The sequence below is a fragment of the Tachypleus tridentatus genome, chromosome 6, assembly GCF_004210375.1.
Source record: "Tachypleus tridentatus isolate NWPU-2018 chromosome 6, ASM421037v1, whole genome shotgun sequence".
NCBI classification, from domain to species: Eukaryota; Metazoa; Arthropoda; class Merostomata; order Xiphosura; family Limulidae; genus Tachypleus; species Tachypleus tridentatus.
In genome coordinates, this window is record NC_134830.1 from 16790104 (window position 1) to 16804930 (window position 14827).

The window sequence follows — 14827 nt, forward strand, 5'->3', positions numbered from 1 at the left end:
GTATTGTGTTATATCTCTATAGAATTGATTAGGTATTTAAATATCCTGAAATTGCATTAATTGCTGGTGTTGTCCAGTATAATTATGAAACCTTTTAAGTGTTAAAACTGATATCTTTAGTTTCATGCAAATTTTAGTTTGTGAAACCTTCTTAATATAGCACAATATCATAAACTGTCAAGTAGTTTTAGCATTGTCATATTACAAGGTATAATTTTTTACATTAACAACAAGAAGTTCAGATCATAGGACATACTATTATAGATGGAACTCTGGATAGGAAAAAAAGTGTACAATGGTCACATGACATAGGGAGCAAGTATGCAACATAATCAAGAAGGATCTTAGTCTGTAAATGAGGCCAATCATACTTCACATTCAACCATTGCATTCCTCAAGTAGCTAGACAATGAAATGGTATATCCATGCTCTTCCATACAGATTCACACTGTCCCTGTTGCCATGTATAGGATCTTTGGATTACTGCAATACTGAATTGTTAAAACAACCACTGATGAACCATAATCTTCATACACTTGATGGACTATGGAAATTTGTAGGGTAAAGTGGTGTGTTTTAGATATGTAGGCTTATGACAGACCCTTTTGCAATGGAAACTATACACCAGGGACATTTTCAGGACACACAGTTGTATAATAGATAGAGCAGGTTATTAAAGGGGCAAAACAGTTAATGAGATTATGGTATACATTTTATAATTGGTAATTGTCAGTAGTCAAGTATTAGTAATACCTTGATGTGTCTGTTTCTCACATAATAATACTGCATGTCCACAATTATTAAAAGTTTTAAGTGTGAAAATATTTAAAGGACTGACTTGAGAAATAGGAATAAAAGATGATCTGTTTAGTTTTTACTTGCTACTATTTCATTTCCACCACCCCTTAAAAAAGTTTGTCTTACAATACTTGAAAAATGCTCTGTTCTCTCTTGAGCCCATTCTATTTTAATGTTCTGTGCACATTACTGCAGTATTTTAAGTCCAAAAGTGCTTTTAGTAATAAACAATGGTGTTGCAATAACCATTAATCAGAAGTTCTGAAGAACATTATTTTGGATATACAGTGAAATGATTAAGATGCAAAAACATAATTTTTAATAATTTTCACAAGATGCTTAAGTCTGCAAATGTGGAAAAATAAACATTATTTGATGAAATAACTAATAAAAATATTTATGTTATAATAGCTGTTTATAGGTTAATGTAAATTTTATTATTGGTTAAAGAATAATATGATATTTTGAGTTTGGATAAAATAAATAGTAGAGAAAAAAGTCACATATCCTTAACCATTCATACATTCTGGAAGGCTGAACAGTTGTATGGGTGTAGACCTCCATGTCCCCACACCTTGGAGTATGTTAATAGATGTAGGGTATATCAATTTCGCACAAGAGTTTGTCAGGCTTTTAGGTAAAGTTTATTCATTTTTCCTTGTTATTACGTGTATAATGTTTTATGAATCTTATTCACATGTTTTAGTGAGTGAAACATATATTTAAACTGGTAAAACACAATAGAAAGTGGAAAGGATCAGATAATATGTAATAGCGATACAGCACTCAATAAGAATATTACGCTGCTAAAATCTTGAAACTTAATCAAAAATTAAATTCTGTTCACTTTCGAAATTTAAAACAGCTGAAAAAATTATTTGATCCTAATATACAGGGTGATTGTAAATAAGGTTTACTTATTAAAAAAATGGTATTTTAAAAACTACTAATTATAGAGGCATATTGAGATTGAAAAGTATTATTCAGGTGCAATGTGTTTCAAAACCATAGAACACAATGTACCTAACTTGCTTTTTTTGCATCTTGCATTAAACTAGCATTACTTATTTGTATTATATTTACCATCACAACTCTTTAACAGGAAACAAACGTAACCTTGTATCTCAGAACTGCTGGTATAGGTATTAACACTTTTACTAATAAAGCAGAGAACAATGCTTTGACCTTCCATACCAACGATTCTGAGATATATTTGTACTTCAAATGGGTTTCTCATCATCAAGAATCAAACTTAATCTTATTCTTCATTCTAATCTGACCTGACTTACACAGAATAATATTGTTTGTCTCCCCATTACTACTTTTCTGCCACACTCCCTCACCCGGCCTATGTACTAAAACTGTTTCTGCAGCATATAATACTTTACACTGCATTTTCCTTAAGTTTAATAACCCCAAAAGGATTTTCCAACTTTAATCCACTGTAATTGAATTCTAGAAATATCTCTGCAAATGACTTGCTTAGATATATTTTTACCAATTTGAACAAAACAGTCAGAGGCAAATATCACTTAAGATTATAAGTTCAGCCTACTAGGTGACTTCTTGATGTAGGAGAAACCTCTCAGTACTGGTTGTTCCATTGATACCTCTTATGATTGTTTTGAAAATCAATTTTACTTAGAAGTGTATTTTCAGTGCAAACATTGACATATTTATTCTCTACTAGTGTAACTGTATTAAGTATTCTGAATAACTTCATTAATTTCATCTTCTAATGTGATGTTATGGAATATACTTGATTACTTGTATCTGACATTGACATTTTCAGGTAATCTGCATGCTTTCTGACATTACAACTGTCTTAGTTTTATTACAAATGAAGAACTATCCTGATCAATATTTGTTTTGTAAAACGATCATGGATAAAATCCAAAGTTGTAAGCATATAATTTATTTTCATTGTTTAAATATTGGACCTTTGCATTTGAGTCATAATTGCTTTTTGAACTAAGTGGAGCAATCTTTCATCAACACCTCCAGTTTAAGTAAGACAAGATGAATCTTCAATTTTATACCCATCAGAAATTCAGCAGAAAATGTGTCAGTAGTAGAATATAGGTTAATAATTAAAGAGGAACCAGAAGTAGAATATAGGTTAATAATTAAAGAGGAATCAGAATCCATAGGTTTTTTTTTATTACCCCCTTGCAGTTTTTCATGATGTCTTCAATTGTTTGTACTTATCTCTCTATCAAACCATTCAGTCCAGGATGATAATGTGCAGAGATCAAGTGTGTGAATTTCTCGGTACTCATAAATTCCTGCAGCAGAATACTGATGAATGAATAAGAGTTATTTAATGTTAAAGTATAAGTAACACACCATTAACAAACAATATTTAAAATTATTAGTTGTCCCTTCAGGTGTATTGTTCACCATTAAATACAAATCCATCCATTTTTAATACACATTGGTTGTGCCTAGGAACATTTGCTCTGTGAATGGAGCAACATGATCAACATGTACTCTTACACATGGTTCTCTTGAATGATCCCATGGATGCATGGGTGAAACTGGTATTAATTAGTATTAGCTTAATTAACATGTGACACATCCCTTACCAATATTCCTATCCATATGCAATTATAACTATAACTTTGACCAAAAGTTTCATTCTCAGTGTACTTAAATGTGATTTATGTAGCAGTATCTAGTGTCTTGATCTACTTGGCTTAGATGATAAAACTTTCTTATCCTTCAGTTTAACTCATTCTTGTACATTCAGTTCCATTTCATGTGAAAATTATGACTTAACCTTGAATTCCTTTGCATTAAGCCATCTATTGGTAATGAAGAGGCAAACACAGGATAAGATAGGATCTTATTTTATCAATTTCTTTAGCTGTGACAGGAGAAGCATTTTAAAACTTTAATAATAGCACTGTTTCCTGTGGTATAAGAGTTTGTATTGGAATCGTTTGTAATGGAAAATGGTTTATGTCATCAGCACGACAATATTCTTGCTTGGCTTATATTTAGATGAGTAATTATACGTGCCAGATGTCAGAATCCACCTCAATATTTTGGATGAAGAAATTGTGAGGACTTCGTTTAGCTGATGGATGATCACTTGAAATATGCCTGCCAGACAAGAAGGAATTATAGTTCTTAATTCTGAACACTACCTCAAAACCATTTTTCATATAACGTGACTTTCAGATTTGATTGAATGTCAGTAGCATTTATTTCCACTAGATCCATCACTTGTGTTATATCCATAGTTTTATTTTAAATTCAAGGTAACTCTAATAACAACCTTTGCTGAATTTTATCATCCTATACACATTATTCCTGCATACATATCACAAAGTATTACTTCCATAAAGTTCCCCTAAAATCATTATATGTTTCTTGATTCAGCCATAAATTCATAAATTGATTAACCTGTTTTTCTAAAATAAGAGTTTAATTTAAACCATTGAATGAATGGGGAAAACATAAATGACAATAATGCAGAATTCAGTCAAAGAGCTCCTTAAACATTTTATCAGATAACTTCTCAGGAGCTGATGGGCAATGCATTAAACCATAAATTTTAGGGCCATTAAACACTAAATGATACAGTATATTCTTTTCTTATGCCACCAAGGTCAGTGTATTGTATTTTCTTCTTATACATTGAATTAATCAGTTTTACCAAGTGCTGTCATTTCTTGATAAGAAGTAACCATTAAAAAAATTCAGTTAGTTGCTTGTTATTGTCTTCCCCAACTATAATATATTAACAATACAAACTTCAAAGTGAAATCTTTATTCCTCAGTCTAACTGGCATAACTTGTACACCAAAGAAAAATGTTCATGTCTGCATTACTGTTTCTACCTTTAGTCTCATGCCTCTGTACTAGCCTTTTTTCATTAGAAAAATCAATACAACTGGCAGAGGATTTATATGAGATGATACGTTTTATTTCTTTTTCTTCTCTTGTTTTCTATCAAAAAAGCTAAGAGAACTAAATAAAGTGTGTGGCAGTATACAGGTTGTTATGAGAAGCAATGAACACTGTAGAAAACAGATGATGGTTCAGTAGCCTTGTTTAGGAATAAGCTTGATATGTTGGTTGAAAATGATAGAAAGCATATGGAACACTTTTATTGTACAATATATGAAACACTGTATACCATATTCTAAAAAAAGTTACAATTATTAATATAATTTGTCATCTCCAGTGAAAATAACTTATCACATAAATAAGAGACTGTTAAGTAATATTTTATGTTTTACATAGTTGTTTGTATATCACTTTGTATTTAGTGGTATTCAAATATTGTTTCTTTTAATAAAACCTTTCTGTGTGTATGTAGTTGATCTTACCTAGCTGTTAAGTGATATTTATACATGGAGTCTCTCTATTCAAAAAAATGTTTCATTAAAATTGATATGTATGTGTGTGTTTTTCGTATAGCAAAGCCACAAAGGGCTATCTGCTCAGCCCACCAAGGGGAATCGAACCCCTGATTTTAGCATTGTAAATCCGGAGACATACCGCTGTACTAGTGGGGGCAAAATTGATATGACACTAATTAATTTCAGTAGCAAATACACAGGGTGTATAACTCAGGTTGCACCTAAAATTGCTTGTTGTTGGTTAAATTGACTGTAGGTAGCAGGCAGGTAATTTTTCCTTGCTTGCTATTTCTGGCATTTTGTAGCATTTGAAAAAGTGCAGTGTTAACAGTAATTATAATATCTAACACTGATGTAATTCCAGACCTCCCCAATACATTTTTGGTTTTTTATTTGATGAGAACTGGGAGATTGTAACATTGTCATTCATAATTGACTTCTGTCAAAACCATGTACAATGCTCTGTAAAATGCAATACTTGATATTATAATTGTTATTCCCAAGCATATCAAATGTCTATGACTGCCACATTTGAATTTTTTTCTAAAATATGTGGTGTACACCACTACTACAGCAGAAAATTATACTCAGTAAATATTGGGTTATGGTTTTTCTGTCATTTGCTTTTTATTTCAGTCAATATTATCAAATTAAATGAGAAAATTTCTAGTTTCACTAATGCTTTTTGTTTCCAATTTCTTTAGTTACATGGATTTTAATTTTATTAAGTGTACCAGTATCGAAGCATGCAAATTAGAGTAAAATCATGTTTCTTGACATAGTAAAGCAGATCAGATACTGATAGTTTTTCCTTGTTGTTTTGCTCTAATGTATTAACAACCATGTGACTCAAAAGTCCTGAATGTCATTGATCCAGTGCAGTGCACATATCAACTATTTGATAATTTTTTACTTTCCCACCTTCCTCATGACTTATTGCACATGCATCACAAGATCTTAGATAAGACTGTTTTAACAAATCTTTCTTTACTGAACCAGTATGGATTCTCAGTAAAAAGAATATTATAACATCTCAACTGCACAACTTAATTAATCTAAATGTTATCAAATAATTTAAAATACTTATCAATTGCAAAATATTAGATGAAATATGTTGTGTTTTTATTCATAAAAATTATAGGTTTTGGATACGGTCATTTCCAATTCATTTTGACCTAAATAATGAAGTTACTCAACTGTTGCTGGACTTTCAGCAGTCTATACGAGACAGAGGTTACAGTGCCTTGGGAGATTTAGTGGATGTCTCCAAAGTGTAAGTACATGTGTAACTAACCGTTCCTTTCTGTATTTTTCATTATAAGAACCTGAAAGACTGTCACATAATTTTTAGATTTATTTGTTTTATATCTTGATGAAATAATTGAAAGAATTATTTAAAAGTACACAATTACTTAAAAAACAGTGCAATGTTTTCTTACAATTGTGATCGTTAAATGTCTTACAGTCCATCTTACCACTGGGCAAGAAGTGTGTCTGTAAGAAATCCTTCTGGCAAGCACACCAAGAAAAAAGTGTCATTAGTATTTGATCATCTTGAACCTGCCGAGTTAGCGGATCATTTGACATGTTTAGAACACAAGATGATGAGCAGGATAACAGTAAGTCTTTGCTGAAGTATTGTATAATTTCTTAAAACATAAGTGTTCTTTGATTGTGTCAAACACCATCAGAAATTCTGTAATGTAAATTATATAAATTGATATGAAAGTAAATTTTCCCTTTGTAAATCTGTGAATAAAAAACAGAGAGGATGAGTTTTACTTTATTAAAAATTATTTAAGATGACTTCACTTTAAAGTACTACATTGCACTATACTGACAAAATATTACAATGAGACCTCTTTTTTTTTTCTAAATTGGGAAGTTTATGGACATCAAGACTTCAGCAGTGAAGGGAACACTGCAGGATAACCCTAAACTAGAACGAGCCATATCTTTATGTAACGATATCTCCAAGTGGATTCAATGCATGGTTTTAAGCAAGTCTCTGCCACAGCAGCGTGCTGACGTGATTGTAAAGTTTGTAGCTGTTGCCAAGGTGAGTCATTAATACAGCATTAAATTTGATGTTGTAAGACATGTATAGGCTTTTGTTATCAACAGTTTAGCTGAACACAGTAACATTCACTATTACTTTAAAAATGTAATAACATTCTCATATAGGTTATAGTGAAATATTGTTTTGTTATTCACTAATTTTAATATACTACTTCATTCTTCTTCCAAATAACACAACACACAGAAAATGTTTAACATCCATTGAGATGTATACTGTGCAGTTACTTGTTCACGATGATGATAACTTTATCTTCTAAAACTAAACATCCTAAAGTGTACTTCTTAGTAGAAATGTATAAGCAGATTTTCATAATCAAATCACTGTTTTACTTCACTTTTACACTATATTCTGTTTTGTTTTTTAATTTTTCATTGACTCATTTGTAAACTTTTTTTATTAGTTAATTTGGAAACATTATCATGCCCAATATTATTTTTTATTTAGACAATGAGCTTAAACTACCAACATACAATATTTTCTTTTATAAATAAATCACAAATACTAGTTATTTAAAAAATAAAATTATTGAGGACAAATAGGCCCAACGTTAGTAGTTAATAGATAAATGTGTTTAAAGGCTACTTCGTATAACTTTTGTGATACTCCAGGGAAAGCATATTTCTAAGTTAAACATCATTGTGATGAAAGTAACTGCCAGAATTCAAGTTCAGAGTGATTTGACATTTTTCAACTTTAGTGTAACGTATCTCTTTTATATATGGACACACACAAATATGTGCATCCATACATACATTTATTTCAGAGACTTTATGAATCCAAGAACTTCAATACATTGATGGCAGTGGTTGGAGGTCTTAACCACAGTGCATTAGCTAGGTTATCTCGAACCAAAGCATGTGTTCCTCCTGACTCCAAAAAAATGTTATCAGAGTTTACTGAGCTGCTGTCTTCTGCTCCAAACTTTACAAATTACCGTCGTGCACTGAATGATTGTAAAGGTTGTTTCCGCATACCTATTCTGTAAGTACTGTTCTCCTACAGGATTATTGGGGGTGTCATTATAAAGCATATAACTTGGTTATTTTAGCTTACAGTCTGAGTTAGACCTTGTTAATTCTGTACATTTTGATAAAGGATATCTATTGATATATATAGATATATGTTTGTGATAACCAAAAACCAGCCAAAACAAAAATAAAAAATGCTGCTTTCTAATGTAAGGTATTTTTATTATTTTTTCTTCTTCTTTACTTTGGAGAGCAGTCACCTTCCCACAGCTATCTGCAGGCATTGAAAGATGATATAGATATGGGATGTTATGGGCTTGAGCACCCACATCTCACTTTCCTAATTTCTGTTTCTATATCTATTATTTTAATTTCTATTATTATTCCTTTATTTTATTTCTTTATGTGAGAATGGCAAATGGAAGTTAAGACTGATAAACAGTGTGTCCTCACTGCAATGTGGATCCTACTTCTTCAGTCACCTCCAAAACCTAGGATACATTTATAATCTCGCATTGTATCTTGTACTCTGGGATCTTTTTTAAAAATATGCAGCCTAGTTTGTTTAATTTTAATGTGTTTTGTTTATGGCTTAAAAATTTATGGTTATAATATAATTAACTAGAGGTTGGGATTTGCTGTTTTTAATGCAGTCCTTTCTCATGATTTTTACTTATTTGGCTTCAATGGGATGTAATTATTTAATTTCACTTATGTTTATATTAGTTTATCATAAGGTTACTTCACTATCATATATTTTTGAGTGAATTAAAGATACCAGAAAATGTCATTTATTCTTGAAAATTAAATATATACCTATCCAGCATCACCACTTTCTTTATGTACAAAACAAAATGTTAAGATTTATATAAGTTGCTGATCTTTATTATATGTATTTAAAATTTATTTCTCTTGTGTTATAGTGCAGTTCATATGAAAGACCTAATATCTCTTAATGTGGCTTTACCGGATGCTGATAAAGAAGGTTTGATAAATTTCCGCAAAATGGCACAACTTTCATTAATTTTCAAGGAGCTGTGGGAATTGCAAAACTCTAGACTACCATTCAACGTTAACATAGACTTACTCAATACACTGAGGGTAAGTTTAGGGAAAAATATTTCTTAACCGTTTCTTGAAGTAAGCCTTAATGAATAACTCTTCCTCATCAATATTCTCAAGTTTGTCAACCTTTCTGAATGAATTCCACAAAACATTTTTTTGAAGGATAATCTTGCTATTGACTGGAATTGGACTACCAGTATTTTTATTTCCTTGTAAATTCACTCTATGTAATAATTTATTGATGTCAAAAAATAATCAACAACAAAAGTAAAATTCTGATACTGTACATTATGATGCTTACATAGCTATTCTTGTCCAGTTTTTCTCTTTGTATGCAAAAAATATATGCATACTACAAGCCTTTTATCTAACTTCTATTAGTGCATTTCTTATTGAAACTTATTACTTGTGAACCCCCTACCAACAAGAATGTGACATATCCTCATGATGCATGTTCTACTGAACATTTTTTTCTCATTTGGTAGTGCTCATATTCAATTTTTTTTTCTTTTAATGCTGTTTATGTAAATCACTTTCTTGACTTTAGTAGTTTAATTTCCAAAGTGGGATTTCCTGATTATTCATTTTTCCTTTCTTTTGACTAAAGAAATCTTTTATTTTAATAATTTCATTTCCCAGTCTTTATTTTTTCCTCACACTTGGGTATTCTGCATCAAACATTTTTGTTCGATTTACATATTTCTACAATGAATTCTGAGTTTCATGTTTACTCTTCAGGTATCATACCTCTAGCCCTATTTCACAGGCTGCAAGTTGGAGAGACTTGTCATTGGATTTCTCTGTTACTATCCACGGTGAGACTGATCATTATATAGGTCAACCTCCTTCTCCTATACTTGCTTCACTAATCCTTTTGGACAAGTCAAACCTATTTGGGCCAAAGAAGATTTGATAGCCTTTTCACACTGCTGAAATTTGCTAACTCTTCTATATAATTGGCAAGGTCTAATATGGCATGTTGTGACATGATTTCTTAGGTATGTTGTCTTTTATCCATTTCCCTGCTTTCTTATAATTCCTTATTACCTACAAGTTGGCTTATTTATCATCTTTGGCTCTTGCTTTGTACATGTGGTTTCACTGTTATTGGATTCTTCTGAGTTGAGATGAGACCTTGTCTTGAGTTTATTTGCTGCCTCTTTCTTTTAGGGATTTATGTTTACCCTTCCTTTTTGTTTTTGATCATGTACCTGAGACTTTGGAATTATGTTTTTATTTTGTGAGTCAACACTTTACCCTATCCTTTTTGGTTGCAAGTTTGTTGCAGTTGGAGCCATGACAAGCTCCTATCTCTGTTTTATGTCCTGGTCCTTATCTTCTCATTATTGTCATTGGTTTCTAGACTCAGGGTTATCCCCTGATCAACCCATTTTTCCTTGTCATGTAGACTACCTCTCTTAACATTTGGATCAGGGGTCTTCTGTTTTTCAATCTCAGATTTCTGGCTGGGTCTCTCTCACACCCTTCATTTTTCCCAATACCACAGGTATACCTCAATATACCTTATTTACACTCTACCTATTGATGTGTTTCTTCTGGATTCATTATCCACTGCAATGACTGCCCTCCTTGATAGAGATATTAGTGTGGTCTTGCACTGCCTCACTTTGCCTACTTTCTAACCACTCCTGTCCTTGTACTCCTTGTTTCACCTTTCCTTGTGGAAATTGGTGGTCTATTTATTTGCCACTGATGTTTCACCCATTATTTATCCTTCTATGTACCTTCTCCTTTCTCTAGCTGAGTTTTTTCTTCATATCTGTTCAGTGGCTAGTGTGAATGACTCCTCCATTTTGCAGCTTTCCCCTCCTTCCAGTTCCCACCTCTTACTTGGCCTGATCCATATAGACTTCTATGTCATGTATGTGCTGTTCTTTGTTACATTACTCACACAGCTTCCTTTGCTGGTGTTCATTCCTGCCTCTTTCTTCCTTGAGAACTGTCCTCTGTTTGTGATCTTTTTTTCTACTTTGCCAGTTGCATTTGACTTTTACTTTGACTTATTCCTCTTTATTATTTTACTTCAGTACTTTGTTCCAGGTGCCTTCTTATCCAATTCAACACCTTTTCATCGGCATTTTATCTTTATCATCTCTTTAAAGTACTTCTTCAATTGGGGATATGGAGTACCCATAATATGTTCGTCTTTCATTATTTACATTGGATCATAGTTACTTTTTTATGTTATATCAGTTAATATAGTATAAACTATTAGTTAATAGTTTATATTTTAATGGCATAAGTTTTTTAAGTTCCTAATTTTACAAGGCAGTACTTTTTTTAAATTCTGAATTTTCTCTGGTATAACATAAGTTACACATTTTTCTCGAGGTATCTTCTCTATCTTATTTTCCACCCCTTGAAAAAGCACAAAATTAAATGTTAAGTACTCACTAGAAAATCATCATTGTTCAGTCAAACCATAATTTTTATAGCCTTCAATTTTGTTTGGTTACAGAACTATCGAATAGAAAATGATACTCCCATCCACACCCACCAGTCACATCCTCTCTTTCAGGATTAGTTAGTAGTTCTCCCTTAAATTGAATTCTATATTATCTATAACCAATAGAAAGCCATGGTTTCATCTATCAAATGATGTATTATATTACATTGTGTTCTAAATGGAGACCTGTCAGTTTCACTGTTAATACAAGCTTTGTTCCCACAGAAAAGATAATAATGAGTTTGGATGATTTTGTAACAGCTCTTGTTGCATAGAAAGCCAGAAAAACTTTGAGGGTTAGGGAAAATTGTCTACTTCTTGCCTGTTATTATTCTATGTTTTTTGGTGCAGCATTTAATGAAATAAAAATTATTTAGTGCATTACTGCTATTAGTATAAAAAAGGGTGTTAATTGTCATTGACAATCAACAGCAAAAAAAAATAAAAAAATTGATAACTATTTTATTTCTTGTTTTTTACTTTTGTTTATTATTATAAAAAAGTAACTAAAATGTAAAAATAATGACCTTTTTAGGCTAGTTAAGATTATATTAGGTAAAATTAAAAATTAATATAAAAATGTTTCATGAGGCACACACCTGAGCTGCTTGTAGCAGCTTGTGGGTAATGTGATTTGATAATGTAAAAGGAGCTGCACATTCCGTGAGTGATTTACAACTTATAATGGGATGGACAGTAGTCACACATGGCTCAAAGTGCAATAAAACAATAAAATTTAATTATAACTAGAGGTATACTGTTATAGTCTTAAAGCTGCTTAGGATAAACAAATGTAGTTTCATGTTACAATTTGAAGTCATTGTAGAAAGAAAAAAGGTACTTTAGGTTTACTTTAATTTTTTTGGTTGTTATGAGATCGATGAAATTGACAGATCTTATATACAGATAAGGTAGAGGAAATAATAGATATAATTTTACTGAAAAAAAGGTTTGAAATGTATTTAGAAGATTTTTAGAGTTACAGAAAGGAAATTTGATATTTTTGGAAAAAATAAGGAGTAGTATTTTTAATCTTAACATTAAAATTCTTTGCACACAAACTGTCCAAAAAAATACTCAAAATATTCATTGCAAAATCTTTAGTTCCAACAGGCACTTATTTTCTCTCACAAAATTAGCTATTATCTTTCAGTACTGTCCTCTATATGCAGTTTTTTCTTTATGCATGTCACAAGCCCTATGTTCTCTTCTTGTTGGAATACAGATGTCTCTCATGTAAATAATCATGCATCATCTCTTAACCAACAGTAGCATGACACTCTCATGTGATGCTTGTGAGTCCCCCCATTCTTCTCTATCGAACCTTGACTTCTCAGTGACAGCATTTGAATTTGGACATGCTCTTTTGTGTCCTTATTTCTGCATGTTTGACTTTGTTTTCATCCTAAAGTGGTTAATTTTCCACTTAATTTGATTTATTCCACTAGGTTCTTCTATTTATTCTTATCAGTTCATTTATGTTACTTTATTTCTGCACTTGTGTTTGGTGTACACATTCTGTTCTATGAATTCTGAATGTAACACTATCATTTTAGGGGTTTCAGGGATGGGCAGTTTGATGAAGGATTTATTTGCTTTTATGCAAATTCTTGGATGTTACATAATCCAATCTTTACCTTGAACCTTTGCCATGACTCCCACTAAAACTTCTCAGCCTTTGCATCTTCAGAACTTGCTGATTATTACCGTTTTTAACTTGTGTTGTGTACTAGGCCTAATTCAGTATTAACAGATTTTTGTCTCAGGTTTGTAATGTTTTTTTCTATATCATTTTTATATCATTCACCTAATTCTTACCTACTAAATGGTGGCTGTACAATACCCAAATGTCGGGGGGTATACCGCTTCCGTATCTATATCTTTTCATGGACACTTACCTCCTGGCATAAAGAGTGTGGGTTAGTCATAATGATACTTTGGGCCAGTGGTCTGAGGAATTCAGCACATTGTATGTTGGTGTCCTTGAACTTCGATGCGTGTGTCAAGTATTATATCATTTCCTTTTTGCCTGATATTTTTTGAGGATAGTTCCTTTTGACAGTTACTGAGATTTATGTTTTGAACACTGGATCTCTTCTACAAGGGAAACACATGACACATTTGCATTTTTGCAAATCCTGTTCAGTGTGTTATGGGCATACACACCAAGCTCTTTTTCTTTTGCTCACCTGTACTTCATCCACTGGCTTTGACAGTTAATCATTTTCACACAAGTATCTTTATGTGAATCCATTCAATTACTTCATCAGGTGATTTCATGACAATTTCATTTCTACCAAGTCTTTCTGTTTGCTCCCTATTGACCAGATTGGCCTCGGTTTCCAAGATTAAGTCAACTGCTCCTCTCACTTCTGTCCCTCATTCCCCCCATTTTTATTAACCTTAATCCTATGTTCTACATCCCAACTTTCATTTTTTTTGTCTTCATCCCTATCTTTTGTCAGTTTCTTGGTATGAAGATCCAATCTCACACATTGAATCACTTCCTTGTTAGCTAGCTCCATCCATTAATTTTACATGGTGGTGTAGACAAAGTGAGTGGTGGGTCTTTCACATTGTTTTGCTGTCAGAGAGTGTCCTGTTGAATGGCTTACCCAGGATTGTGTGACGCAAACATTCATTTGTCTCTTTAAATGTGGGTCTTTGGTAATGTCACTTTCCAGATATCATGCAGCCTTTATCCCATACTTTTTTTTTTTCACTGATACCATTGTGTTTCTACTTCTCTGTTCTTCCCATGTCCATGTGTTCCTTCCAGATATGTTACCCTCATTGCCATTCTTCCCTTCTGGATTGGGTCGTTTATCTGGTCAATCATTCCCTTACTTTACCTCCATTTCAATTTGAACCATTTCTTCATGTTCAGTATTACCTCTTTTCTGTACAAAAATAATTCCTTATGTTAGCCTGTGGCCATTGATGGTCAAGTTTGTTTGCCACTGATGTTTCACAAAACCTTCTTCAATTACCTATCTTTCTTTTATCCAGTTCATTCTTCTTCCTGCAGGCCTTGGCAACTCAGAAGGATTGTTCCTTCTTTTTTCCTATTTCTCTTCTT

The 14827-nt window shown here is 32.1% G+C and overlaps 1 protein-coding gene across 16 annotated transcripts in view; it reads left to right on the forward strand.

Moving 5' to 3' along the window:
* The window catches only part of LOC143251995 (ras guanyl-releasing protein 3-like), a 123762-nt gene that overhangs the window by 68577 nt on the left and 40358 nt on the right, over positions 1 to 14827 (forward strand). For 15 of the 16 annotated variants that reach the window (XM_076503484.1, XM_076503485.1, XM_076503477.1 and 12 more), the window contains 6 exons: positions 1322 to 1435; positions 6310 to 6441; positions 6634 to 6787; positions 7054 to 7227; positions 8012 to 8229; positions 9140 to 9317. In XM_076503484.1, the coding sequence (XP_076359599.1) occupies positions 1322 to 1435; positions 6310 to 6441; positions 6634 to 6787; positions 7054 to 7227; positions 8012 to 8229; positions 9140 to 9317 (970 nt within the window). The remainder of the gene's footprint in view (positions 1 to 1321; positions 1436 to 6309; positions 6442 to 6633; positions 6788 to 7053; positions 7228 to 8011; positions 8230 to 9139; positions 9318 to 14827) is intronic. The other variant, XM_076503483.1, reaches the window with a different exon arrangement.